The sequence below is a fragment of the Squalius cephalus genome (genome assembly GCF_949319135.1).
Source record: "Squalius cephalus genome assembly, chromosome: 5".
NCBI classification, from domain to species: Eukaryota; Metazoa; Chordata; class Actinopteri; order Cypriniformes; family Leuciscidae; genus Squalius; species Squalius cephalus.
The window spans coordinates 10,378,438-10,405,558 of record NC_137126.1 but is presented as its reverse complement, the minus strand read 5'-3'; the positions used below and the strand labels follow the sequence as shown (position 1 = coordinate 10,405,558).

General features: G+C 37.6%; 2 protein-coding genes across 4 annotated transcripts; both read left to right on the top strand.

The window, feature by feature from the left end:
• The first annotated feature begins 6,152 nt into the window (after positions 1-6,152).
• Positions 6,153-9,010, top strand: atp6v1g1 (ATPase H+ transporting V1 subunit G1). Its single transcript, XM_079872964.1, has 3 exons — positions 6,153-6,365; positions 7,067-7,167; positions 8,201-9,010. The coding sequence occupies exons 1-3, from the start codon at positions 6,284-6,286 to the stop codon at positions 8,372-8,374; spliced, it is 357 nt and encodes a 118-aa protein (XP_079729090.1). The 5' UTR covers positions 6,153-6,283; the 3' UTR covers positions 8,375-9,010.
• Positions 9,011-9,971: 961 nt separating this feature from the next.
• Positions 9,972-26,504, top strand: slc31a1 (solute carrier family 31 member 1). 3 transcript variants are annotated; one of them, XM_079872960.1, is made up of 5 exons: positions 9,972-10,143; positions 20,665-20,798; positions 21,016-21,088; positions 23,344-23,512; positions 25,523-26,504. In XM_079872960.1, exons 2-5 carry the CDS (start codon positions 20,688-20,690, stop codon positions 25,722-25,724), a joined length of 555 nt encoding a protein of 184 aa, XP_079729086.1. In that variant the 5' UTR covers positions 9,972-10,143; positions 20,665-20,687; the 3' UTR covers positions 25,725-26,504. The 3 variants fall into 3 exon arrangements, with proteins under 3 accessions (XP_079729086.1, XP_079729088.1, XP_079729087.1); XM_079872962.1 differs by having other exon boundaries at positions 10,118-10,249; XM_079872961.1 differs by lacking the exon at positions 9,972-10,143 and adding an exon at positions 18,554-18,792.
• The last annotated feature ends 617 nt before the right edge of the window (positions 26,505-27,121 follow it).

Below are 27,121 nucleotides of genomic sequence, written 5' to 3'. Positions count from 1 at the left end.
ATAACTGTGGTTATACAAATGGTAATCAATCCGCCAAAAAACATGGTTCCCTTTTGATTTTGGTCACTTCGACATTGTGCCGGAATCTGACGCTTTGGGGAAACATCTTTCAAAAAGAAATACAGAAACCTCATTGAATAACGCTGTTGTTCTACAACGGCCAATGGCACTCAAGTGCGTGAAATAGGGACGGGCTTGCTCCCTATATAAGGCAGCACTGAGCGACATTGCCTCAGAATCTTACTCTTTCAAGAGAATGCATACAAGAAGCCTCTTTCAATGTTTAGTCAGCCCCTACAGTAGACGACTCTTCTGCACCTATCCTATTCAGCATTCCGGTGAGTTCTTCGAGAACTTCCTAGATAACATTAAGCAAGCCTAGCAGTGCATGTGCGGGTTCCATGATCTCCCATCGAGCTCCCGATGGGGCATGACACTTGCTATCATGAACAAAGTAACCTCAAAATTATGGCTTATTAGTGTATAAACACCGGCTAAGGCCTGGGACACACTAGACGATTTTCAAATCTTAACAGATTTTAAAACGGTTGTGAGACCGCAGTTCTCAAGGGTAGGGCAGTTTGAACTGATTTTTAACATTATAATCCTCCGAATGCACACTCTAAAAGAGTTGTTCAGACCGCGAGACCACACACCAGTTGATTGTAGTAACATTTCCACAGTGAGACGAGATCTCACAGAGACTTGCAAGATCAAACGTGACTTGAGAAGAAAAACAAATGGAGGATGATCAACATCATCAGCTAATTCTCCTGGTGTGAGTTTTAAGGGAAGGAAAACAAAGGAGAAAAAAATAATATGAGTGATCTTCTTTCTTAATACTCCACTTTCGTGGCATGTTTGTGCCTGCCAAGTTTCAGCTATACAAACACGCAACATCCGGTTGGTGAAGCTTGCCTGCTCTCATTGTCTATCGTGGGTATCACGTCAGAGGCAGCTTGATCAAGAGTCGGTGCTGCTGTTTTCATTAGGACATGTAGTTTTGCTTTCACTAACCTCTACCTACATCTGTGCTGCCGCCGTTCATAGCCTTTTCATGATATAGCAACGGCTGTTGATGCTGTTCTCCTGAGGGAGTGTAGTGCTACTTGCGTTTTTTGCTGTATACCAGCATTGCCGCTGTTCATAGCTTTTTCATGATAAACCACAGCTGTATTGCTGCTTCCATAAGGGAGTGCACTGCTGCTTTCGTTAAAGCCAGCTGTAAAATCCATACATCTGTTCAGACTGTCTCACGTTTCCCTGCATGTTAGGCAACGGAGCCGATTGTCTTTTGCCATGACTATGCCTTTCCAATTAAGAAATGCAATAAAGTCAAAACACAGTGTGCCACTCGCTTACATAGTAAAGCAGCACCTCACTTCAAGCAGACTGCTCTGTACTGAGCAAAAGTTGCTTCAGCTTCTTTCCAGACGCTGCCAGTTTATGGCAGGCTCTGCCGGGCATCTTAGACTATGTAAAAATTACAGTGATAAGTGGATTTGCGCTACAGTTTATTCACAGACCTCCATGTTCCAACAGCGTTATGTCTGTTGTATGAAGCTCAAAGCACCCCATGAGCAGAATTTCACACTTCTCACGAAATGCAAGATAAAGGTAGTGCCTCTCTAGGATCTGTGCTTCTAAGTGTTCGACCAGGTCCGGTACCTAGCAATACCCTGACGAGGGTGACTCAACAAGGTCCACTTGCAATGACTGTGTGTGTGTGTGTGTGTGTGTGTGTGTCTCAGAGAAGCTGGTGAGTTAGCTGTCTTACTGTACACTGCATAATCAGAAAGCCTCCCATCTCAGGCACTTCCTGAGTTTTGCCTTCGAACTGACAAAGTATATTAATTTGCAGTTCTGTCCTTCAGCGTGTCACACACATCCACAAAGTGTGTAGGTAAAGCACAGCCTCTGCAGAGCGCAAAACAGGGTTTTACATTCGTTATTTTCTGTTTCCTAAGAAGGATGGCGGACTCCGCCCCATTCTAGACCTAAGGCGGCTAAGGCACCTTCATTGCTTGGGTCTTACGGTAAACATTCGCAAAAAAAAAACATGCACTCACAATGTTTGAATTAGGGAAACCCCTCCCTTTGAAATGCTTCAAGGAATACTATGGGTGATAGCTGCAGCTGTGACAGTTAACAGACTGGCTGAAAGACTGTGTCCTGTTTCATGCTTGGCACACTGGTCTGCTGCGCATCCTGGTAAGCTGCAAATAGATGCAATGGCCCCTTGGTAAAGTACAACTATGTAAGAACGAGGCGCAACAATGTGACAGGTGTGCAGACGCAAAAACTCTCACGACGCAGAGCTCTTGAGTGTTTTTATGCTCTGTTTCATCAGACTATGGTGGCATGCATAAATCATCAAGGAGGTATCAACTCGCATCCCCTGCTGAAGCTCGCAACAAGTCTTCTGTTGTGGGCAGATCAACATATCCTGTCTATTTGAGCTGTCCACGTCCCTGGCTGTTTGAACTGTGGGCTTGGACATGTTGTCGAGAGTAGGAGTAGTTCTAGGAGAATGGAGACTACACCCTCTGACACTGAAAATGGTTTGGAACATTTTCGGGCCAGCAGAAGTGGATCAGTTTGCGTCAACAGAGAACGCTCACTGTGCTGTTCTTTTCTCTAACAGGTCACCCCTCACTAAAGCCCTTTATTGTGAAGCCCACTGCTGGCCAAAAACATGGCCGAAAACTTCACTTCCTGAACTACTGCTATGTCTGGAGCAGGAGCAGAAAAGCCTTGATGCAGACACAAGTGGTTTCCTCTATCTGGCGAGCTTCACGCATTATCCCTGTGCGCAACAAAGGGTTGCCTGCCCGGTGTGGGTCCTCAGGAATCTTTTGTTGAGTTTGTTGAGTGGGTGCTGGTGTGCAATGATTCCCCGTTCACCGTCTGGCCCGCCAAGAACTCACCAGGCCCGCTCCGACTCCAGCACCACCAGAGGTGGCCTGCCGTGATCGATGAGCCTGATCGACGAGTCTGATCCACCGTGTGTCGCAGAAGGAGTGATAGTGGAGTTTGAATGTACATGCACTGTGGATGGCATGGTTAAAACCTCTGGAGGTTATTTTGAGGAACTGATGGACATTTTCGAGGAGGATATAAGACTAGTTTCGGGAGGTATCTCCAGCGCCCCCTGTATCTCCAGAATGCCCACCCAGCCTCCCTCTCCCACCTCCTCGAACAGCCAGTTCCTCGACCCCACCTCTGCTGGTATCCTTCAGCCCCTCTACATCTCCTACATCATGTGTGGATCTGCCTCAGTGCTTCAGGCCACCAGCCTGGCTCAATCCCCCTTTGCCTCCAGCCTCTGTGCCCATCGCTCCATCGCGGCCTGTTTACACATCAGCTCCGCCTTGGCTCCTCCATCAGCTCCACTGGAAACCATCGGCCATACGGCTCCACCAGACTCCCTTGTTTTTCCAGGTCTGGCTTGGTCAGGCGTCAACCTGCCTGCACCTTCGGCTCTGTCTGGCTCCGCCTTCAAACTCGGTCCCACCGGCTCTGCCTCTGTCCTTTGGTTCCCTGGTTACTCCTCCGATGCTTGTCACCGCGCTCCACCTCGGTCTCCAGTACCATCGGTTTCGCGTGGGCTCATCGGCCTGTAATCTCCACCAGTGTCTCCATCTTCGGCAGCTCCATCTCCGTCAGTCGTCCCCAGGGTGCCTTCCATCAAGTCACCACCATGGCTCCTCCCGCCTTCGACTCTGCCCTGGGGCCTCGTCCTGGCTGGTCTCTGGAGCAACATCTGGCTCCTCCTGCTCCTGGCTCCTCACTGGCTCCTCCCACCATCCACTCCCTCATGGACTGTCATTTTTGCCCTGGACTCTTTTTCTTTTTCCTTTGCTCTGTGCCCTCCTCCAGAGCCTCCGCCCTCCCTCCTCAGTTGGACTGCTTAATGCACGAGGACACGCCTTCCCAGGAGGGGGCAAACTGTGGTCCGTCTCCTGTGTTTCATTGTGTTTTTGGTTCTGCCCTGTGACCTAGTTTTCCTCAGTCTGGTTAATTAGTCATTCAGTTCACCTGTCACCTATTAATCATCTCATTAGTTCCTTTCGTTTTCTCTGTCCATAAAAACCCTGAGTTCTCCCTTTTTCTCTGTTCATCCCAATTTATATTAGTGTTTGGTTTTGCTTTCCTGTTTTCTCCTGCAGTTTTTTATTATTAAAACCTGTTCCCTTGGATTCTTCTTCTTCGTGCACTTATTACAACCAACTCGTAACAGTAATATAAATATGCTTTAGAATCAATAGATAAAATTAAAAAATGACTACATGTGAGCATACATGTTCAAATCTCTGTATACCTATATATTATCAATATAAACTAACTTCATAACTTTCACTTGCACTGATATAGCAAGATATTTTCTTCTTGCTGTGTAAATGAATTTATATACTTCATATTTTTCAATCTCTTAACCTTCAGCAGAAGAGAGAAGTGAATCGCGCTAACTATCTTGCGAGAAGTGAATCGCAGTTTTGCTTGTTTCAAGGCATGTGATTGGCTATTTGCTAATGATGTAATGTCACACATTTATGTGCATGCACTCCATGAACTCAGGGTCAAAGCCTGAGGTGACAGAGAAAGTTAATTATCAGTGGGTGCTTCTCAATATCCCTTCTCGTTTCCTCGCTAATCCATCCTCCATCCTATGACCCGGAAACCGATTGAGCTCAGCCATATTGAAAGACATCTCAGTTCTCTAGTTGCACCATGAGGAGGCGAGGAACGAAGAGTGAGGAAGCTTCCAGAGGAGTTATGAGCAAGGATGCACAGGTGTATCCTATGCGGAAGTCTTTCTTATCGAGAAACCTGATGCACGTATAAATTCTCCTCCCCCTTCACATCTGTCACAATAATATTAATTTATGCATTACCTTTACAGTTTAAATAAATCATATATCACACATCAAAAGGGCATCTTGCTTTATCTTTATTATTTATTAATTTCTTAAATAACAAAACTTTAACATTTTAGATCCTTTGAGCGCAGCTAATTAAGTAGTGAAGTGACGCTCGAGTAATCAAGAATTTTCCAATATACAAATAAGCTTTTCTTCGATTCCTCCGTCCTCAATTTCTTTCCTGCAGCCTTCCCTCGCATCCTACAGGGGGTGGAGCTGAGACGCGAGAAAAGGAAGTGAGGAAAGGAAATGAGGATGAACAAATAAGAATTGAGAAGCACCCAGTGTCATGGTACCAACAAACCTGATTGGATTGGTTTGGTTTTGTCAATTCAAAACTAATCCCATAACCCTGAGTTTGTTCAACAACAATCATGGAACGAGCCCCAGGGAACATGAAGGTCAGATATACAAGAATACAGAAAACAAACTAACATAGCAAACACTGGGGCTTACAGAGCTAACAAGACACAGGTGAGTGTCTTTGGGAGTATTAAAGGGGAACTAAAAGAACTACAAAGGACTACAAACCAGAAACAGGAAACTAAATCAAGCCTAAAAATCCAGACAAGAAACAAGTAACACGTGGCATTTTTCATTAGAATTTTAGTTAAAGTTTTAGTAATTGTGTTGTGTTTTTTAAATTTTTTCTTAAATATCTCTATATAGTTTTTATTATGTTTTAGTTTATTTAACTTGAGCTATTTTAGTACTTAAATTAAAAGGAATAGTTCACTTAAAAATGTAAATTCTATCATCATTTACTCACCCTCAACTTGTTTATGACATGCTAAAGCTCGCTGCCTGTTTACATTATTGGTTTATAAATTATTGGTAGGCCTACATTATTGGTACTGCAGTTACCAAGTTACAGAAAATACTCAGCAATGGTGTTTACTTATGAATTTGCACATGGTTTGTCTTAAAGCATATTAAAAACACCACATAGACATATAAACAACATTAAAAACTTCAAGTTAATTACTAATTACTATATAAGGACTACAACCGTTGTTTCATTAGCCAAGTATGTAAACTCACATCATTAGGCTATAGCGAAAATAAAATAAAAAATCCTAACAATTACAATAGGTTTTCAGCACTTCGTGCTTGAACCCCTAAATATGTTTTCATTAGGCTATTTAAAAAAAACAGCGAGTGCAATGTTTTATCAACATCCTGTGTCCCCTAACGGTAGAGTGAAATTATGACACGCAACTAGTCTCGTGCAGTCACGTGATTGTCATCAGCGGTCCAGTGTGACGCTAGTCAGCTGACGTTCAGTCGACCTTCCACTGCAGGAGATACGGACATCCAAACATCTCCATCCGCAGTGTTTCAAATATTCCCCTTACTGAAGTATGGCGAGCCAGTCTCAGGGCATCCAGCAGCTGCTGCAGGCTGAGAAACGAGCCGCAGAAAAGGTCGCTGAAGCCCGTAAAAGTAAGTTGTCGTTTTGCTTGTCAACGCTACAGACAGGGGCTTAGCTAGCATGCTAAATCATTAGCCTGTAAAATAACATCGGGGTATATGAACGAATTAGCCGGATTGAAATAAAATGACATATCTCTTATTATTATATCATATTATTTCCATTGTCGACCAAATGGAAATGTTTACCGTTTTTTTCTTCTTCTGTGTCGTGTGACAGACTGCTCGGTAGAAAAGCCTGTATAATGGATTTCACACCATTTTTTGACATTTAACTTAAGTATTCATTATGGCTCATTACATTTACACCGATGATGTTTGTAAAGGTTTAAAGCACAAAGTAAATACGGCATCACCACATTTTAGCCTTTGAAATCAATCACTCTGTTGAGGAATTTTGCACATTTTTGTTGCTATTCATGTTAGAGATTTTAGGATGGTTTTTATTATAGTGAAGGAAATAATGACTGTAACTTAGGTGTACTAAATATCTTTACTGGAGTGTGACATTGACTCACAAGACGTTCACTCAGTTCCTGTTTTTATATAGATTTTCTGTTGGTGGCTCTTATTTCCCATATACAAGAGAGGAATTTCCCTGATAGAGCAATATTTGACTGCGTTATAATTTTTTTCCTCTCTGTGTAGTCTATACGGTTATGGCACTGATATGAATGTATTATTATGAGCATTGTTTGTGTTTTTTTCAATAGGGAAGAATCGGCGTCTGAAGCAGGCCAAAGAGGAGGCGCAGGCCGAGATTGAGCAGTACCGTCTGCAAAGGGAGAAAGAGTTTAAGACAAAGGAGGCTGCGGTGAGAATTATATACATTTTTTGATTCAAGGATCCATCTGTATTCTTATCAGTATTTCTGTATTTACCTGGGTGAAATCTTGTCAAAGATATTTCAGTACTGTGCTTTGAGGAATGCTTCAAGTGTCTGGTTATTGGCAGTTATAATGTCTTGCTGTTATAATTTCAAAACTTCCACCGTTTTATTAACGTCCATATAGTCCGGGGTTCCGGGAGTAAAATCCCACTCGTTTTCTCCATAAGGGAATACTTTTTTTTAATGATAACTTTTAAACCTTTAAAGACAGATCTATGAGCTATGAGCATGTTAACAGATAGCATATGCTTCTGTTGAAGCCATCAGTACAAATTATTTAAAACATATATTGTTTAACAGTGGAATTCCTGGTGAAAAACTCCCATCACACAAAAAAACAGTCCTTTACCTTTGTCTTTTTGTTAGATTTTCTCATTTAGAAATCCAAGTTTGTAATGTTGTGATTCATCTTGTCGACGATCCCTATGGGAAAACTGAACAGGAAAAAAACTTTTGGAAAAAAAGATTTATAGGAGAAAATCTGACAGTCTTAATACAATTTTAAATAGAGCTTCTATTTTAAAATGTTAATTTTTAAATTGCATTATGGATCCCAGAAGTTACCAGCCTATCATCTAAATTATTCATTTAAGGTAATTAACTGAAATGCCCCCTGAGATTTGAATTAATATTATAACCTTTAAATAAATAATACAATACTCACTTTTCTATATAAGTAAGTAAAATAAAGCAATGAGCTAATATGTGTTTTACTTGGCCACCTTACACCGGGGAAAATCAGTGTGATGCACACCTTTAAGTTATTGCTTTTACAACATTGTTCAAGTACATTAAAGCAGTTCCATCATGGACCCCTAGGGGTCACACGTCTTCTTGAGAAACCCTTACAGATCCGAATAACACTATACTGTAATTTAAAGAAACATACTTGTGCATTAGTATCAGTTCTGAATACAACTGTTGCATAAAGTTAATGTCCCATCGTATGGTCCTGCAGGCACTAGGGTCCCATGGAAACTCTGCTGTAGAGGTGGATAAGGAGACCATTGATAAGATGAAACACATCCAGGGCAGTTTTCAGCAGAACAAGGAGGCTGTGGTTGGCAACCTGCTGAAGATGGTGTGCGACATTAAGCCAGAGATCCACGCCAATTACCGCGTCGCTGGATAAACCGCTCTGTCCAACCACCACATCCGTTACAATCTCTAAAGGCCCACGCAGCACTGAGACAAAGACTGCCACTGGACATGTCACATGTTACAATCATAATATTAGCAATCGCTGGACTACACTTAATGAAACACTTCTTGTCTGTTTTGCAACACATTTCCTGCGATTTTAAAAAGATATTCATTGATGCATATACCAATCAAGGGTCTTGTACTTTACACACACATTCCTGCAGTGTTTTTCATTTATTTATCTGTGATATAATCCAATGCAAGTCTTTGTCTCAGCTCTCTTGGTTAACTGTAGTATTGTCTGGTTTATCAGAGTGAGCTTCTTTCTTTGTGAATGATACCTTTAAATGTTTGTATGAGTGTCTGTATCTTGATGCTATGTTCTTAATTTATAAGTAATCAGATGTTATTGTTTTATCTAATTGATGTATACATAGTTTAAATTTTTTTTTCAACGGCTTTTTTGTGACAAAGCTCATTGTCTCATACCATTATCTTAATGTAGAAATAGTAATTAAATTAGCTCCACGATTCCTCCCTGCGCTCTTGTTCTGTAAATGTAGGTGGCATTCCTCTATTTGAACCTGCTGTGAAAATGTAATAAATGTCTCTGTGTACAAATGGATCCACACTGTGTTTTCCATGTGAATTTGTTCCACTTGTTTTTCTAGAACAATGCGGATAGATCACAGTGAATATTGCTTAACTATGATCTACTCTGCATCTAAGTTAAGTTTTTAATAAATTCAGATGGCAAGAGTGATGGTTAAACGCTTTTGACTGCCAGATGCCGCTCATTCATCACAATTTATTTATTCTCGAGAACCAATTTACTAGTATTTTAAGACTTAAGATGCAAAAACATCCAAGTTCGACGGACATTTTTCTTTTAAATGAGAATTTTTATCAGGCTCCTATGCTTAGGTTCAGTAATTTCACTTTGATGGCAATAAAAAGGTTACTATTTATTGAAATGCCTTATTTTCAAAAAATGTCACTGATAAAAATGCTCAAAAGTAAAATTTAGGGGATTTTGCATGTTAAGTCTTTATTTATAAAAAAACACTTGAAAACGTAAATAAAGACCCTCATAAATCTTCGTCAACATCATGAAACATCATACATAAATTTGCCATGTGGCAACGGAAGTACGGAAAGCCACAGTACTCTCGTGAATATGCCACAAAAGGCCCCGGAAGCTTTTATTTCTATTGAATGCGGTTGAAATCTTTTCAAAATACTTGGTTTTTAAATTCTCTTTATTTTTCATTCTTAAACCGAATGGTCAATCCATACTTGTGAATCAGCGTTGGAATATATGGATGGAAAAGTTTTTTTTTCTGACTTATTCTTTTTATTTTATTGTATTATTAAGTTTCTTTACCAAGGTAGCAACTGAGAACAAGCTTGTAATGTTTTTGTGTGTTTTAAAATAATACGAATTGTTTAAAACATGTTAAAAAAATACCAATAAGAATAATAAATTTAATTGTGTGTGTCTGTGTTTTTTTTATGTTTTTTATTTTACCTACTAGTAAAGAACATGCTAATAAACAAAACGTTCACTCGGAGAAGAAGGGACTTTTATTGTGGATTAGATTCAGTTTTATAGCTGACTTCACTGGAATCTCTCCTCCACTCGTCAGAAGAAACAGAGCAAAGATTAGTTAATTTACTCTTGTCCCAAAACTGATGATCTACAGTGAATATCAAAGTCACTAAAGGAGCCCGTGGACAGATTCGTCGCATGTTGTCGAGGTGAGGTTTACGTGACTCTGCAGCTCTGTGGGGTAGTTTTACCTGTAATCTCTGTTGCTGTGACCTCTGAGAAGACATAATTCAGCTCTTTTAGTATCTACATAAGGTAATAAAGCATCAAGGCAGCTGGGTTATTATACTATACTTTCAAAAGAGTTGTGTTTGCGGGTCATGCAGGTCATTCGTGATTATCATGCTCACTAATTTCACTTTCACAGAGTCATAAGCTGATATGAAACTGCTATCCTGAAGCATAATTAACTGTGATCACTTTAGTTTTAGAGTGCCCTTGAACACCATTTAAAGCCAAAAATTAAAGGATTATCTCACCCAAAAATTAAAATAGTCATAATGTGTGCTGTCCATCATGTTCTTCAAATCCGTACGACTTTCTTTCTCAGCATGTCCTGTTCATTACAATTACTTTTGTTTTTACATATTCCAGGAAAGGGTTATTAAAAAAATAAAATAAAAAATTATATGTAACGTTACTAATATAGTATTTATTAATATTTTGAATTGTTTTATTTCATTATTATTATTTTTATTTCATTTATTTTTATAATAATTTATTTCGTTTTCATTCTAATTTTAGGTTTTGTTATATTTTTTAGCTTTTTTTATTGTTATTATTAGCTTTAATTTTTTTATAGCAGTTTTAGTCATTTAGTACTTATTTTATTTTTATTTTATTTTTTTATATTTTTATTTTACTTTATTTTAGCCTTAGTTTAGTTTATGAAAACTGTTTTTAATAGTTTTAGTTAATAATAACAACACTGTTTCAGGGTTTTTTGCAGAAAGCAGTAAATCCAAATGCAGCTTATGGTTATGTAAATGCATACACAACATTCTTACATTTTTTAAAGAGTGTGCGTGTGCGTGTGCGTGTGCGTGTGTGTGTGTGTGTGAAAAAGACCGGATAAATAACGTAACAAAAAGGTAGGGGGGAAAGCTGTTTACTGAGCTGAATGTGTAGAGGGGTTAGGAGCCCACTGCGAACACAATGCAATGTAAACATGAATGCTGCTTTTGCTTAAGCAGCTTTCGTGCAATAACTGTTTCCTGGTGTTCATGTAAACCAGTGGTTCTCAATCTTTTTTTACTTCAAGGCCTCCCGTTGTCCACAACAATATTCAAAAGCCCCATGACTTTTCCAGTTGTTTGTGATTTACTGGATGAGGATTAAAGACAAGGATTTATGAAAATATTTTTACACACAATTAGAGCTGCACGATTCTGGATAAATTGAGAATCACAATTTTATTTAGTTTAAAATGGAGATCACGACTCTCCCACGATTCTGAACAGACTACTAAACAAAATAACGTAATTTACTAGATGTTATGACAACATTTTAATTGCTGCAGTCTATTAGAAAACTATTTTTTTTTTCTATTTAAAAGCTATTTAATTACTATGAATTATTATTTTTTAAATAACCAATTCATATTCACTTGTCTCATTACTCAATGAATAAGAATTTCTGAACAAATATCTTTAATGAATGATTCAATGACATGCTCATCATTACTGGATTTATCAGTGTTTTTGAACGAATCTCTTGACTGAATTTTTCAATGACAATACATATTTTAACCACAGACTGTAAAAAGATTTTAACAGTCACTTGTCGCCACCTACTGGTTTAACAATGTCATTTATACAGTCTTTATTTGAAGCGTCAGGTTACTTTAAAATAGCGATTTCCTCTATTTTGATCGTTACCGCAGACATCAGTGCTTAGCTATAAACTTTTATCCCTAGTACTTTTGTAATAATTTGAATTATTTTAACAGAAATCTGATATTTGAAATGTTCAAAGGTTTAATAGACATAGCCGAATCATTGTCATTGATGTATAAGTTCACAAGGGGGTTTGAATCGAGATTGCGATCTTTTAACGATTAATCATGCAGTTCTGCTCACAATTTCTCCCCGATAAAATATTTTAGAGCTTGGCATTACTAAAAAAAAAAAAAGTATATTTATAACATAAAATGTCACTGAAGACAAAAATAAAAAATGTAATTGCAAATTTTTATCTTTTTCAAAAAAAGTCACAATTGCGAAAAAAATAAAGTCAGATTTATTTTTATAAAGTGAGATTTGTAAGATATAAACTCTCAATTGTGAATTTATATCTCACAATTCTGACATTATAACTCGCATTTGCGAGTTTATATTTTGCAATAGTGAGGAAAAAAGGCAGAATTGTGAGATTTTTTTTTTTTTTTTTTTTTATTCTGTGGCGGAAACAAGCTTCCATAAAATGCCCAGGGCGTTATAAGATTTTATTAATGTACATTACCTTTTCAGGTCTAGAAATATATCTCATATATCAGGTTTTTCAAGACTGTGGGAACCCTGAATCTTCAAAGTAAAAACAGTTGTTGATGGGGTGAATTAAAATAAGAATTATTTAGCTTATTCTAATGCTTGTCTTGAATGATTTAAAAAGTGAATGGGACTGAAGCTGTGAATTTCCAAAATGCATAAAAGCCCCATATAAGCACCGTAAAAGTAGTTCATATGACAAACACACTGTATTGTAGCTTTTTGACAGCTTTGTGTGAGGAACAGAGCGAAATTTAATCTTGACATCCAAATAGCAGCTTGCACATTCTTCTAAACTTCTCTTGTTTTCACTGGAAGGAAAAATTGTCCTTTGACGTCATTGTTAGATATTCATTCTGTATAATGATGAAAAACGAACAGAGAACTATATAAGACTACAGTGGGGAAAAAAAATCAACTTACTTTTGCATGACTTGAAACAATTTTTTTTTTTTTTTTTTATTTTTTTTTTTTTAACAAGAGGAAGCTAGTATCAAAAGTACGGGAAGGAAGGCCACTGGATTCAGTGTGTGTGTTTATTTATAGGTTGATTGTTTTGCTGAACCAGAAAACCCAGGTATTGAAACCCGGCACCCTGGTTGGATGAGGTCCCATGCCATATTTGCTCTGCATTTTCTAGGATGTAGAGGAAGTAGTATGTCTTTTAAAGCTTTAGTAATACCACACATCTATTGGGCGATATGTTAATTTAAAAAAAAAAAAAAGTATAATATGACTTGTGTTTGTTTGCTTGGTTTTATTGTATTTATATGATATTTTTATTTTTGTAATTTAATTTTTGCCTTGAAAATAGCCTTAGATGCTGACATGGCATTAAATAAAACTATCTATCATCTATTGGGCAAAATATATCTTAGGTTTTACCTCTCTTAGGAATTACTCTTGTGTAAACAGGTGTAAAGTACTTTGATTTGGATCTGTATGTAAGTGCACTTGCAGGTCAGGGTAACACAACACTATACCTCGTTGTCTGTGTGACTGTGACTCTTTCAGATAAAAGCATCTAAAATGTCTCTCTTTAGACTGTCTGTGTTTCACAAACTCACTCTAGGCTGACTCCCCCAGTGTAAAGTGACTCATTTCACTGATAAAGACAGAGCTAATTGTGCGACTTTATAGTCAGCTGGATAAAGTTGGGAATAATGTGGATACAGTATATAAGCTACCTGGCTTCAAAAACACCTAGACCTTGACATTTAAACAAATATATAGATGATTTCACTCTTGTGTGATTATGATACTTATCAGGCCTATTAAAAATTCAAGCTCAAATGATGTTTTGGTTTACAAATGAACTAGCCATATTGCAATATGGTTTGAGTATTTCATCATACTGTTATCCATGTTGGTTCCTTAAATGAAGACTAGGGCTTTTATAAAACTGAAATGTGTTAGTTTCACTCACAACTTGGTTATTCTCAAATGAATGTTTGCCATCGCAGTTTTGTTTCATTTTGATTTTAATCTCTGGCATCTGGCTCAAACCAGTTTTCACTCTTTTCTGATGCATTTTGTTACTCTTTAGCTACTCTCAGGGTAAATCTCACAAAGAAATGTCCAGGTCACGTTTCACAAAAAAAATTGAAAGAAGAATTTATTTATTTTTGCATTTAAATTATATTTCCCCTTCTTTCTCATTACTGTAATATGAAAAGTATGAGATACAACATTATTGATATCTTGATGCATTTTTAAATTAAAATTCTCAAAAAAATGCTAAAATGATATATAAATACTGTAAAATCATTTTTTAAACAATACCTAGCTATTACAGTAGTTGTAATGAAAATGTCACAATGCAAAAAAAAGCATAATAGTCCTAAAAATAGGCTCTATTTTATCAGTATCAAGTCGGGATGAAATGTACGGAGCCCCTTAAGGGACATGGTGGCACAAATGTCACTTTCCCGTCCCCTCAGCTGGACTGAGTGGCAAAACGTCCTGCAACAACACTGGGTTTAATAGTAGAAACTGCGAAAACTAGAGGAAAGTAAACGATTATCTTCTTAAATTAAAGAGACACCAGGCAACGTTTTCGTGTTAATTAATCATCTTCGTAAGTCGGTATATGGTTAAATGACTCATTACAGGGCGAATGAAGACTCTCTCGCCCACCCCTACTGCCTGTAGGAAGAATATCCCGCTTGCGAGTTCGGTGTATCCTACCCGCGTCCTTCAGTTTCACAGTCTCAAGGCTTGTTCGACTTCATGCAGCTCTGCGCAGACCGATCGGAAATTTTGTCCGACTTGATACAGCGCCGACACCACGTGACTGTGACGTATACCATCAAAGTACCGCGAGAGCGATTCGAGAGTAGCCGGAGAACTCAGCCAGCGCAGCTTCTCAAGAGCGGCTGCACGAGGGCTGATGACGACACAGCTGTTCTACGATTGGCCGGATTCACTGCATGACAACGATCACTTGTGTTTCGTGTTTATTCGAACACCTTTAGTTCCTCTAAAGCTCTCAAATCAGTTTTTTTATAACAGTAAACACTCTTTTCATGTAGTTGCGATGTTATATTGTGTCATGTTTATCAAATTAAAACTGATTAAAAAGCGTAGACTCCACTTCATTGATAGTAGCTTATGTTTAACTTTATTCTTGTTCAAACAGACGCTGTATGAAGCAGTACATAAAGTATTGAATGAAAATGTCTCTGAAACATCTATTATTTGGCAAATATTGCATTTATTTCACTTCAGCTGTGGTAAAGTATGCAAACACCACGTGAGCGGTCACTACGGGAATCAGAAAGTGTCCGACTTCACGTCTCCGTTTGCAGCTCCTCACCGCCTGCACGCGGCTACTCTCGCCGATCGGTTACATCCAGCCGCAGCCGATGTCGAACACACCTTCAGACATCGCGACTCTTGCGAGAAGCAGGATCAGTTTATGCAAGCATCCCCAGCACAGAGGCAGGCTAACGAAACCCGGCTAGCGATTGTTGCAAACAAATTTACTTACCTCGGTAGACATAACTGGTTTTGAAATAGCCGGTTCCTCTGCTCAGCTGGGTTGCTCGTGGCGAGGGGGGAGGCACAACAGTTCGTTTTTACGACAGTGTGTTTGAAAGCTTTTACTACCAGACCCTAGGGGGAGCTTCGTAGAGAATAAACACTCAGGCTTGCCTGGTGTCCCTTTAAAGGCAGCTGGACTTGACATTGTTCCTTTAGAACATACTAAAGAACAAGGACTTAAATATATTTTGTAGAAACTTTTAAAGTTATCTGGATAACTGTCAGCTGTTGCCGTCAGGCAGACGATACAAACTTACTTTGTAAGGAAAACTGTGCTTGTCTAACATTATCCAGACATCCCTCTTTGTAGAACACAAAGCTCATCTTAATGGATGTTTTTAATAAACGCTGACAAAAACTACAGTTTGACTATACAGAATATAAGATTGAGTTATATTGATAAAGAATATTTAATTGAGTTGTCAATACAGTACCTAGGGTGTAACCTAAGTTTACCCCAAAATCCAACATGTCTGACACAGAATGGTAACTGCAAATCCACATTTCTCTGCCTGGATTCCAGTTGTTTCTGCGAATTGCAGCGATCCATTTGGTTCACTTTTCTGTCGCTTTTAGCAGTAAAAAGATTGAAAAAAAAGAAAGCTCAGATTTTTCCAATTCTAGATGCATTTGTTTTTGATATTGCTAAACTGTATCATTTGTAATATTAAAATTAAGAACTCAATCAGGGGATTTTTTTGCCCGCATCCCTTGAATTTTTGGGGCATAAAAATTGCCCCCATTTATTTTTGACCCTGCTTACGATAATACAAATGTACAAAATACAAAAAGAAACAGCAGCAGCACGAGCACACGTTAACCTGCTTCACCTTGCAAACAATCTCTGACACACAACTTTTTCACGCTTGATCTGTCGACCGATGCATTTTGTGAAATGCGACTGAAATGGTTGTTCTGGTTAAACTCTCTCTTATCATTGCAGGGTTTTCTCTTTTGCTGTTGATGTGATTTGTTTGTGTAATTCACAACTTCTGGCAAACCAAACAAAACCAACATTCAACATTAGACCTGTTTGCTGTTGTGAAATTTTGAAATACACTATGAGTCAACTGCTGTTGAGTTGCTCTTTGTACCTCATCTTTACCTCTGCACTGAAGTTGGTATATTATAGTACTAACGCTGTTGAACACTAGTTCATGTTGCCCCCTTCACATTCATTTGCGTACTTTCCTGTTTTATGACCTGCCAATAAGAAGGTAACGGGGTCTAAACATCATAACGATCAGTAATGATTGACCAAATCCTCATCCTTTATTCATGCACTTAGTGTTGAAAAGGTCTTTGATATAATCAATTTTACATAATGATTAAGGCTTAAACAGGTTAGTATAATTACCATTGAAATGAACATATTTAACACTCAGGCAGTTTCTCATTCTCATCTCTTTCTCTCACCCCTCCCTTTCCCCCCCATAATGTGTCTGCTATTTATATTTATGGAAACAAGCACATATCACTTAATTGAAGTCCTTACAGTTCAACATTGTAAAAAGCTGTTCTTTGAACATCAATAAAGTTAAATCACTCACGTACTCTCCATAACTCAAGCACAGGTTTGCATTGCGTTGTCATTCTGACTGTTGAGGACTTATCCTGGCCATATTTTGCGCAAAGAAATCCAAACCTATTAGGACCATTAAAATTTTTTGCGTTGTGACTTTAGACAAATTGTAATTATTTTCTGCTGTTATGTTATCAAGAGAAAATGTGCACTAGAAAAAAATAAATTCTGCAAAATTTGCTGTCTTTAGCTTGTTTGCATTCATTTGGCGTTTTTAAAAAACAACTAATTGTCGAACTGGTGTACCCGCTCAAAAAAACCCAAATTGATACAGTGAAAAATGTTTGGAATATAGATTTCGTCAGGCTGTTTCATTGTGTATAAAGTCCAAATAGATTTAACACAAGCGTAAACTATACCAAGAAACTGATAGCAGTAACTTATGTATGTGGACATTTAATTGTTTAAACCCTTTTTTCCATACTAGAAGTATCGACATAGAATTGATGTTCAATATAAAAAGATCTACGCGTGTCTATGCTTGCAAAACTGCATCAGTAATTAGCATTTCCATCAGCTATAAGTAAATATATTTGATGCATAACCATTTTTTTGTGCAAAAATCCAGTATAGTTTTGATTTGACATTTGTCTCTACATATGGACCTGTTACCACAACTTAAATGTGTTGTTGCAAGTAAAAAAAGAAAAAAGTCATTTTGATCATTACATTAACTTAATATTGTGTGTAATTTAAACTTACATTTATTTATTTTTTTAAAAGTTGTGGTAACTTTAAGTAGCTTCGGAAATTTGGCAGTTGATTTTTAGTTCCCAGCATGCTTTGCATACGACTGAATAAAGAAAATAAACGTTGAAAATAAGTGTAATTTTATTTGTATTTTAGTGAAGGGAAAGACCTGTTAGTATTTGTTGCTGCATTATGTTTGACATTTAAAAGAGTTTCTTTTATATTGAAGTTACCATTGTGCTAAAGTGCAGACTAAACACTATTTTGACTCAACAAATTTACTTGCTAAACAAATTACATTTATATAACTTATTAGTATACTAAATACGTTACATGCGCTATGCTATCTGTGATAAGATAAGATGTGATAAGATTAATTTGTTCCAGGGCTGCAACTCATGTAGTTAATTTTTTTGATTATTCAAATTTCACAAATTATTAATTTTCTCTAACTCAATGTAGTTTGTTGGTCTAAAGTAATGTTATTTGAAGTTGTTATAACTCAAAAAGATTGATGCAAAGTTTTTTTGTCAACTTTTTTTTTGTTTTTGTGTGTTCTATTTGTGTTATTAAAATAGTTTTTGATGATTGTTGTTCAAAAATAGTCATAATACAGAATGAGTAGGTTGTGAAAACTTTTTACTGGCGCTATAGTGAGCAAGAGTGGATTAAGACAAAAAAAAATTTCAGGCACCAGGCTTTGTGGGTGTGGATAAAACCTTGTGATTGGATTAATGGCAGAAGAGGGAAATGAAAGGCAGATGAGAGGTCACATGACAAGTGTGACCATGCACACACTATACTCCTGCTGTTCCTGAACACTATCACTATCGGGCTGCACTTTACACGCTCACTGCACCTGTATGTCAGAGGATAGTAAGAAGGAAGGACTGACAGGAATTACTTGCACATTTTTGTGGTTGCCAGTTGCCACACAAAAAGATACTTTGATAAGGAACAAAGGAAGCCAACTGAGAGAGTTGACAGATTTAGCTTGGGTGAGTTATTTCTTTAAAAATTCACCATTGGACATCATTTAATTTTTTGTTTAATTTTGGGCTTGTCAGTCAAATTATTTGTACCAAAAAATGTAATGGCAGAAACAAATGAATGCAATATTTAGTTAATATTTTGTCGTGTTTACAAGCTATCCATGGTATCTCAAACGGTAATATGGCACTAAATCATTTTTTATATAAAATACAATGCTATTTTTTCACATAGTAATTTAAAGAATATAAAAAATAGTACTACCAAGATACATGTCCAGAAAACTATGGTTGTAGTAGTACCATGTACTACCAAAAAATGAACACCATCTGTATAAGCCGGTCACATGATATGTTTTACTTCTTGACAACAGTGCACATTGTCTGGCCTCTCAGCTCTGTGATTATGAAGACAGGATTCAAGCAGACATTTATTTTTTGAGTGTACTTTGTGACTTGTTTTCTCAGTTGACCTCGTTTGGTCTTTGAATCTGAGCTGAATCTGAGGGGAAATTACATTCCAGACTTGTAAAAGACTAGCCAAGTGTCTGTTTAGGCAAACAAGAACACGCTGACTAATGGTTAGTGCAGATCGTGTAGATAATCATCTTCATTAGTCTGACGTACAGCCATCTCGGATGTGTGTTTGATCCCCGAGGCTGTCCCAAACCTTTAGGAAAGCATGTTTGCTGCTCAAATGGAAAAAGTAATTGTTTTATAGAGGCATGTATTAGATTATCTGGACGATGTTGTCTAAGTGAATAGCCTGGGGTTGTTGGGACATTCGATTAGTGAAGGTCTTCTGTATCTGTTATTCCTTTCTCAGCATTTGATCACTTTTCAGGAATTGAAAATAACCAGGGGCTTCACTTTATACACCATAAGTTACCCTGAGAAGTATCTTGGCGTTATATATACATATGTATGTATGTATGTATGTACTTATGCATGTATGTATGTATGTATGTATGTATGTATATACTTATTTATGTATGTATGTATGTATGTATGTTTGTAGAACTGACTTTTCATGGGTTAGTTCAACCAAAAAAGTTAGTTCATCAACTTTTCTTCATCTTTGAAAACGTAAATGAAGATATTTTTAATGAAACTTTTGAGATTTCTGACCCTAAATATAAAGATGTATGTCCCTCGTATAAAATGATTGTGCCTCCTCAGAAAATCACTCGATTGGTATGGATTACTTTTACGACGTCTTTCTGAAGCGTTAAGGTTTTAGTGGAATGGACTTTCAGTGGAGGGATCGAAATCTCTCAGGTTTCTTAAAAAAAAAATCTTAATTTGTGTTTCAAAGAAGAATGAAAGTCTTACGGGTTTGACCGACACAGTAAATGGTGACAGAATTTCCATTTTTGGGTCAACTATCCCTTTAATATATCCACTACATTTCACTGATGCACTAGTTAATTAAAAGTCTTTACAAAAATGGCTCAGAGAATTGAAGTTAGGCATTTTTTTGCAGATTCAGTTTGGTTTGATATTTTGTATAATGCAGTGACATTATATACATGATATTTACAAGTGTCTAAATACTTTTTACTACTACCTCTGCTACTGTAGGCTATTTTTGGCTGTTTATTTGAACCTGTTGATCAGGATCCTATAGATTATCCTTACGACTGATTTCATAGTATCAAGCTTTCATATATCCCTAAACGTACCAGCTGGAAAGCTACGTTCATGATCCTGGAACACTTGAAATGTTTGTTTAACTCAGCTACAGTATGTTCTGCTCCTTGCTTTTTCATTTAGCAGAATAGTCATTTCATATACTTAACTGTTTTGTTGTATTATACTTGAGAGCTGTCAGACACATAACCGGAATCTGTAAGAATTGTTTGTGCTCTGATCTCTCCCCAGCACCTCTGTGCAGTAAGAGAAGTATGTCACATCCACACGCTCATCATGAGGACCACACCATGGCACCTGACGGCACACACTCTAATGGGGACCATATGACGCCCGACGCAGGTCATGGGCAACACATGATGATGGTGAGACTACCTGCAATTCATTAAGCCTGAGTATCAGTATATCAGTTCACTTGATAAAAATCCATCTTAGCTTTAAACAAAGATGTGATCATGTTATCATCATTTGAAGCTGTTGTTCAATGGAAGTAAGACTGCTTCTGCACGTTATTAGAATTGCTTTATTCATTATGGGCAAAAATAGGTTGAAAACTGATTCTTTGATTCATTATACTTTCAGCAAATGACCTTCTACTTTGGACACAAAAATGTGGAGCTGCTATTCGCTGGGCTGGTCATCAACACCCCAGGAGGTAAGACGCTCTGGGTTTTGTTTTGAAATGGCCGTTATTAAACTAACATATGAATTGTTAACTACTTGTGAATATAAATTGAAATGAATATACAATTGGCCCTATAATTTTTTCGCCCAAATTCCATTTTATGTTCCCCAAATTCAGTGTTTCTGTTGTAATGGATTAACTAAAAAAAAAAAATTCTGGATTCTGTGTTTTATGATTTAATACAGTGGTAATCAAATAAATGCATTAAACTTGAACAATTTAATGGTGGTATTCCTTCAAAAATAATGTTTGAGTATGTGTAGTAGATAAAACTGCACACAAAGACGCAGAACAGGTAGACTTCATATTTAAATAGCAGTCTTTCTGCGCGTTAATATTCACAGACACAATCTGAGACAGTGTCTGTCCGTCCACATTTTCCACATCACAGAAATCATAGGGTCCTACTAACAGGAGCAGCTTTTTAAGAAATAGTTCACAAGAAAAATTAAAATTAAAATTCTGTCATCATTTACTCACCCTCATGTTGTTCCAAACCTGTATGACTTGCGTTCTTCTGTATATATGTCAAAATAACTATACTATATATTTTGAGAAATGTGTCATTGGTTTTTTTTTTTTTCCATTCAATGTAAGTGAGTGGGTGAGTGAGTTCACAATGTTCCTCAATATATCTATTTTTGTTTCTCAGCAACATAAGGGTGAGTAAATGATGATGGGTTTTTAGTTTAGTGTGGACTATCTTTTTCAGGGCTGTTTCAGTGCAGCAGTTTGCAGTGACAAAACAATAACAGTGTTATCCAGTTAAATTAGCATTTTCGTTTCATGCATTTTATGCAAATGAGCATTGACTTGATGCGCCAAATGAGTTTAAATCAACAGTACAGTGACTTGCTGACCTCCAATGAATCACTTTCACTGTAGAGATGACCTGAAACTAGATACTGAAACAAAAACAAAACCTGTCACTGGATATTCCTTCAGAATACTTGTGAATAATGTCATTAGATCCCCTTTTACTGGTAAGGGCAAGTGTACTGGTTATACAGGTTTTACTAGATTTTACTAGTTTTATTAAGCTGATTCATCTTAATTATGAGAACAAAACAAGATTTTGTAACCAGGAAGTCTAGATTACACTGGGATAGCAAGATGGAAGTAACAAAAAATGAAAGGTTTATTTTATAATGTTCTAATAAAACAGCTTATGTTATCAATAATTGTACACCAAAAACATCCTAATTTAGAAGTAAAAAGCTATTTTCTATCCTGTTTTGAACCCTCTCTTTCAAACACTCCATTTTGATGGGCGTTTCGCATTCAAGACTTGGAAGTAAACGCCCACTTATATGATTGGGTAACAGTTTTGCATATTAAAATCATTTTCAACATCCCATTACACGAGTGGAAACTTACGATGTTGAAAAATATCTTAAAACATTTGCCAAAAATGTGAAACATTTATGCATACTACATGCTTTATAAGTCTTGGTTGTGGCAAATTATGTTTAAGTACTCAGAGTTACCAGTTATCTGATAATCCATAAAAAATCGGATAAATGCCGAAGCAAAGGAAAGAACAGCAAATCACAACTATTCAGTTTGACTGCGACGCTACTGTATAAATATTCAGAACATATGCAATAGTGAAACATGGTGAAAACACTGTTACTCACACTTGTGTGTTGCGACATTATCGGATCCAAGAGCTCATAGTTGTCACAGCATCATCTTTTATTTTCAGTCTCTGAAAAGCCTGTGTCGAACTGTTTAAAAACGAATCCAGAGTAAAATGAAACGAACGTCTTACTGACGTGATCTGACGTGATCTTATGTTAGGATTACAAGGATAGCAATGCAATATGTTTTTTCTCAACTTGGCACTTCAAAACGTCTTGTAATCAGAGGCATCTCTATCGTTTTGTTGCTTGATCTTGTGTTTGTGTCTCATATTTTCTTCGACGTGACGCGTGCGAATTGGTGGGCGGGGCTAAAGAGGCAATGATGCAGAATTAGGTGTCGATCATCTTCGGCAGAGGCGGTTTTTCATCGCACTATGACGTAATAATGTGACAAATTACGAAATGAGTCATTTTCTGAGCTTGGTTTCAATAAAAGTTGTTTTTGGACTAACGAGGAAGTTTGGAGTTCTGTAACTTACAGGATTTTTCTTATAGTACAATGACCTCTTATATGTCAAGATCAATGACAATTTGATTTCTCAATTCCTGACCACTTTAACCTTTCTTCATCCTCGTCTTTAGAGATGGTAGGTGCTTGCATCGGTGTGTTATTGCTGGCTATGCTCTACGAGGGTCTGAAGATCGGCCGTGAGGTCCTGTTGAGAAGGAATCAGGTGAACGTGCGCTACAACTCCATGCCTGTCCCAGGAGCTGATGGCACCGTTCTCATGGAGACACATAAAACAGTCGGGTCAGTGAAATGAGTACTCATGTTTTCAGGAGGTCAATGCGTAATCAGAGCCTACTTTCACACTGCAAGCCTTAGTGCTCAATTATCATTTATTCCTCAGATCCGATTTTTTTTGTATAGCTGTTCACATTGTTTTAAATGAGGCAAAAAATTAGATCCTAGTGTGAAAAGATCATGGATGAAAAGAAGTCACGCAGTGGCTGTCATGCGGAAGTAAACGCAGATGACATTAAAGTAAGCGATTGCACATTTATTTATAGTGTGATCTGCTGCTGAATCCAGCGAATTTATGCGCAAGCAATATAAAAAACAAAGACAAGGATACGAAAAATAGAGAGCAGAGTTGTTAAACATTTATGATACGAGCCCTCATGTTTTGCTTATGTATAGAGCTATCACTATAATACTTCTGAGCTTTGACATCACTATCCTTCCACTGACTACCTTTCGCAACTGTCTTGATAACTTTGGGTATGTACAGTCTTTGAAGTGACTCCCATGAGCGCAGAATTGTGACGAATGTTGATCTAGAGTTCCGATATGGCTGTTCAGACTGAGTTCGCATTGCAAAACATCTGACCTGTATCAGATTTAGCACCACATATTTAAAGGGATAGTTCGGCCAAAAATGATATTTAACCCATGATTTACTCACCCTCAAGCCGTTCGAGATGCATATGTCAGACGAACACATTTTCAGTTATTTTAGAAAATGTCTTAGATCTTTCAGTGGTTATAATGTGAAGCTATGGGGTCCACCTCCTTCAAGTCCCAAAATGTGCATGCATCCTTCACAAAAGTAATCCATCCGGCTCCAGGGGGATAAACGAAGGCCTTCTGAGGGTAATCCGTGCGGTTTTGTCGTAAAAATATACATATTTAAAACTTTATAAATGAAAATATCTTGCTTCCGGCAAGATACGACGCTTCCTACGCTACGTCATACGCCGGCATCCATCTGCCGTGAACGCGCGTCGACCATTGCCGGAAGCAAGATATTTTCATTTATAAAGTTTTAAATATGTATATTTTTACGACAAAACCGCACGGATTACCCTCAGAAGGCCTTCGTTTATCCCCCTGGAGCCGGATGGATTACTTTTGTGAAGGATGCATGCACATTTTGGGACTTGAAGGAGGTGGACCCCATAGCTTCACATTATAACCACTGAAAGATCTAAGACATTTTCTAAAATAACTGAAAATGTGTTCGTCTGACATATGCATCTCGAACGGCTTGAGGGTGAGTAAATCATGGGTTAAATATCATTTTTGGCCGAACTATCCTATTAAGTGGCACAAATCGGAATTGAAAAGATCAGATTCCATGTGGTTTGTGTTATTCACACTGTCATGAGAAAAACAGAGACACGTGAGCAAAAAAATCGGATTTGGAGCACATTTACCTGCAGTCTGAACATAGCTAGAATGACAGTTTACTATCTTATTGAACCTTCCTGGTCTTATTCTGAATGATTCATCAGTGCACAATAATGTTTGTCTTCATAATCTCTCGTAAAATTACAGCAGTTATCAGATGTGGCCTTTTCAATCTTCATTATGATATGGAATGGCCACTTCGCACACTCTAAGCAATCCTGATTCAACACCCTACATGTTTCACTTGAATTACATATGACATAATGAATTTTAAATGGGTCGCAAATGCAATTTCATGTTTATTAGCCAGTGCTATTGAGTTTTCTGAGGACAGGCCAGCACTTCTTTGCGCCACTGTTTGAAAACCCCTGGTTTGCAGACCTCTATCTCTGAGTGAAAACACTGTTTTTAGAAGTATTTTTCTTTCATCATCGTTGTTTGAGTGACGAGGTCAGTAAAAATCAGCCTTTAGCCTGTTTACACTGATTTAATCATCCCTTATATGTATTCATTACCACATGAGTGACCTCTAAGAGGTAAACATGCATTTTCTTGGGTTTCTTCACACTGATGACCTGACATTTGTAATCCCATAATAAGGTCAACACCTGATCCTGTTCTCTTCTCCAGCCAGAAAATGATGAGTCTCCCACACTTCATCCAGACGCTTCTTCACATCATCCAAGTGGTGGTCAGTTACTTCCTCATGCTGGTGTTCATGACGTACAACGGTTACCTGTGCATAGCGGTGGCGTTGGGCGCCGGCCTCGGCTACTTCCTGTTCAGCTGGAAGAAGGCAGTAGTGGTGGATATTACAGAACACTGTCATTAACATCCTGTATTGAACCTCAAAAACACTCACTGTACAATCCCAGCATGCATCACAGCAACTCTGTGTTTAGAGAACTGTATGATTTAATAGTTCTTGGTAAATATTGGCCAAGTAGCTCTGTTCATTTTAAAGCTCTATTTTGATTTGATTTTGATACAATTTAGCCCCATATTTTCATATCCCAAATGCTCATCGCCACCAATCCCGGTAATTTCCTCTGCAATGTTGAGATATGTGTGCACAGCCTGAAGGTCGCAGTCACATTCATAAACATAAAGGTCAATAGTGTAGCCATGAATGAAGCTCAGCTCACACAGAAGTCACTTTCAAACCGAGCAGCTTTTTATTGGGCAATGCTGCAAATTATTGTGACCAATCTGCGTGCAATTTTCCAGTCATTGAAATGGCTTGATTTCGAATGCAAAAATTCCCTGTACAATGGAAAATGTGTGGTAAAATTTACCATTGTTCAGTGAATGTTTGCAGTCATTCTAATTGGAATCCACTTGATTGGGAATTTTGCACGAGGGCAAAAGATTTCCATACAGATTTCACAATGGATTCCAAGATTTTCACCCGAATTCACCACATTGGCCAACAGAAAGCCAATTGTTTTGAAAGACTTCTTTGCGAGAGGTGCTTCATTCATCACTATTCTATTGACCACAGACTTTTGCTGGTGAAATTTTACTAATGTGACTGTGCCTTAAATGTGACCACACCTTAACAGTCTACCTCCACATAGTACTGAGATTCACGGGTTACCTTGTTCATTATAATCACATCTGTTATCCACATCTCTTGATATATTTCATGTTTATGAAGGTGCTTCTGGGTGCGATAGAGCCTTATTAAACCCTTTGCCTTAAACGAGGGAACACACACACACACACCCAAGAGGGTGACCGTAGACTCTAAAATCCAAACTGGATCTGGACCCAATATACAAGCACCAGTGGCTGGAGGGTGTTTTTTTTTTTTTTTTTTTGGAGGTTGTTATGGCCAAGTGTTTCACATCAATGAAACTACCGATAATAATCAGTGACCATGGTTTAGACATAAACACTGGACTGAATGATGTTTGCACAAGAAAGAGAGGTTTTGGGACTCTGAGTTTGAAGTCGAACTTTGCTCCCTTTGGAGTGCTTTTAAGTAAATATGGGGAGATTGGTGAAAAATAAATTATATCTGATGCCAGTGTCACCGATTTCATTTTATAATTTATATTTGTAACACTCAACTTACTATGACCGTATCCTTGATATCAATGTTTTCTAGCAATCTTTATGTAGAACCTTTTACGTTGACATCTTTTAAATAAAAACTTGTGGCACATTTGTGATGTTGAGCTAATCATGAGCTGTTAAACATATTAAGGTCATCGCTCTGATAGTTAC

Excerpts from the sequence above, each read along its gene's own strand:
- atp6v1g1 (XM_079872964.1), top strand. The coding sequence starts at position 6,284 with ATGGCGAGCCAGTCTCAGGGCATCCAGCAGCTGCTGCAGGCTGAGAAA. Across the intron at positions 6,366-7,066 it reads GGTCGCTGAAGCCCGTAAAA|GGAAGAATCGGCGTCTGAAG; the intron begins GTAAGTTGTCGT and ends TTTTTTCAATAG. Across the intron at positions 7,168-8,200 it reads TTAAGACAAAGGAGGCTGCG|GCACTAGGGTCCCATGGAAA; the intron begins GTGAGAATTATA and ends ATGGTCCTGCAG.
- slc31a1 (XM_079872960.1), top strand. The coding sequence starts at position 20,688 with ATGTCACATCCACACGCTCATCATGAGGACCACACCATGGCACCTGAC. Across the intron at positions 20,799-21,015 it reads ATGGGCAACACATGATGATG|CAAATGACCTTCTACTTTGG; the intron begins GTGAGACTACCT and ends TTATACTTTCAG. Across the intron at positions 23,513-25,522 it reads GAGACACATAAAACAGTCGG|CCAGAAAATGATGAGTCTCC; the intron begins GTCAGTGAAATG and ends TCTCTTCTCCAG.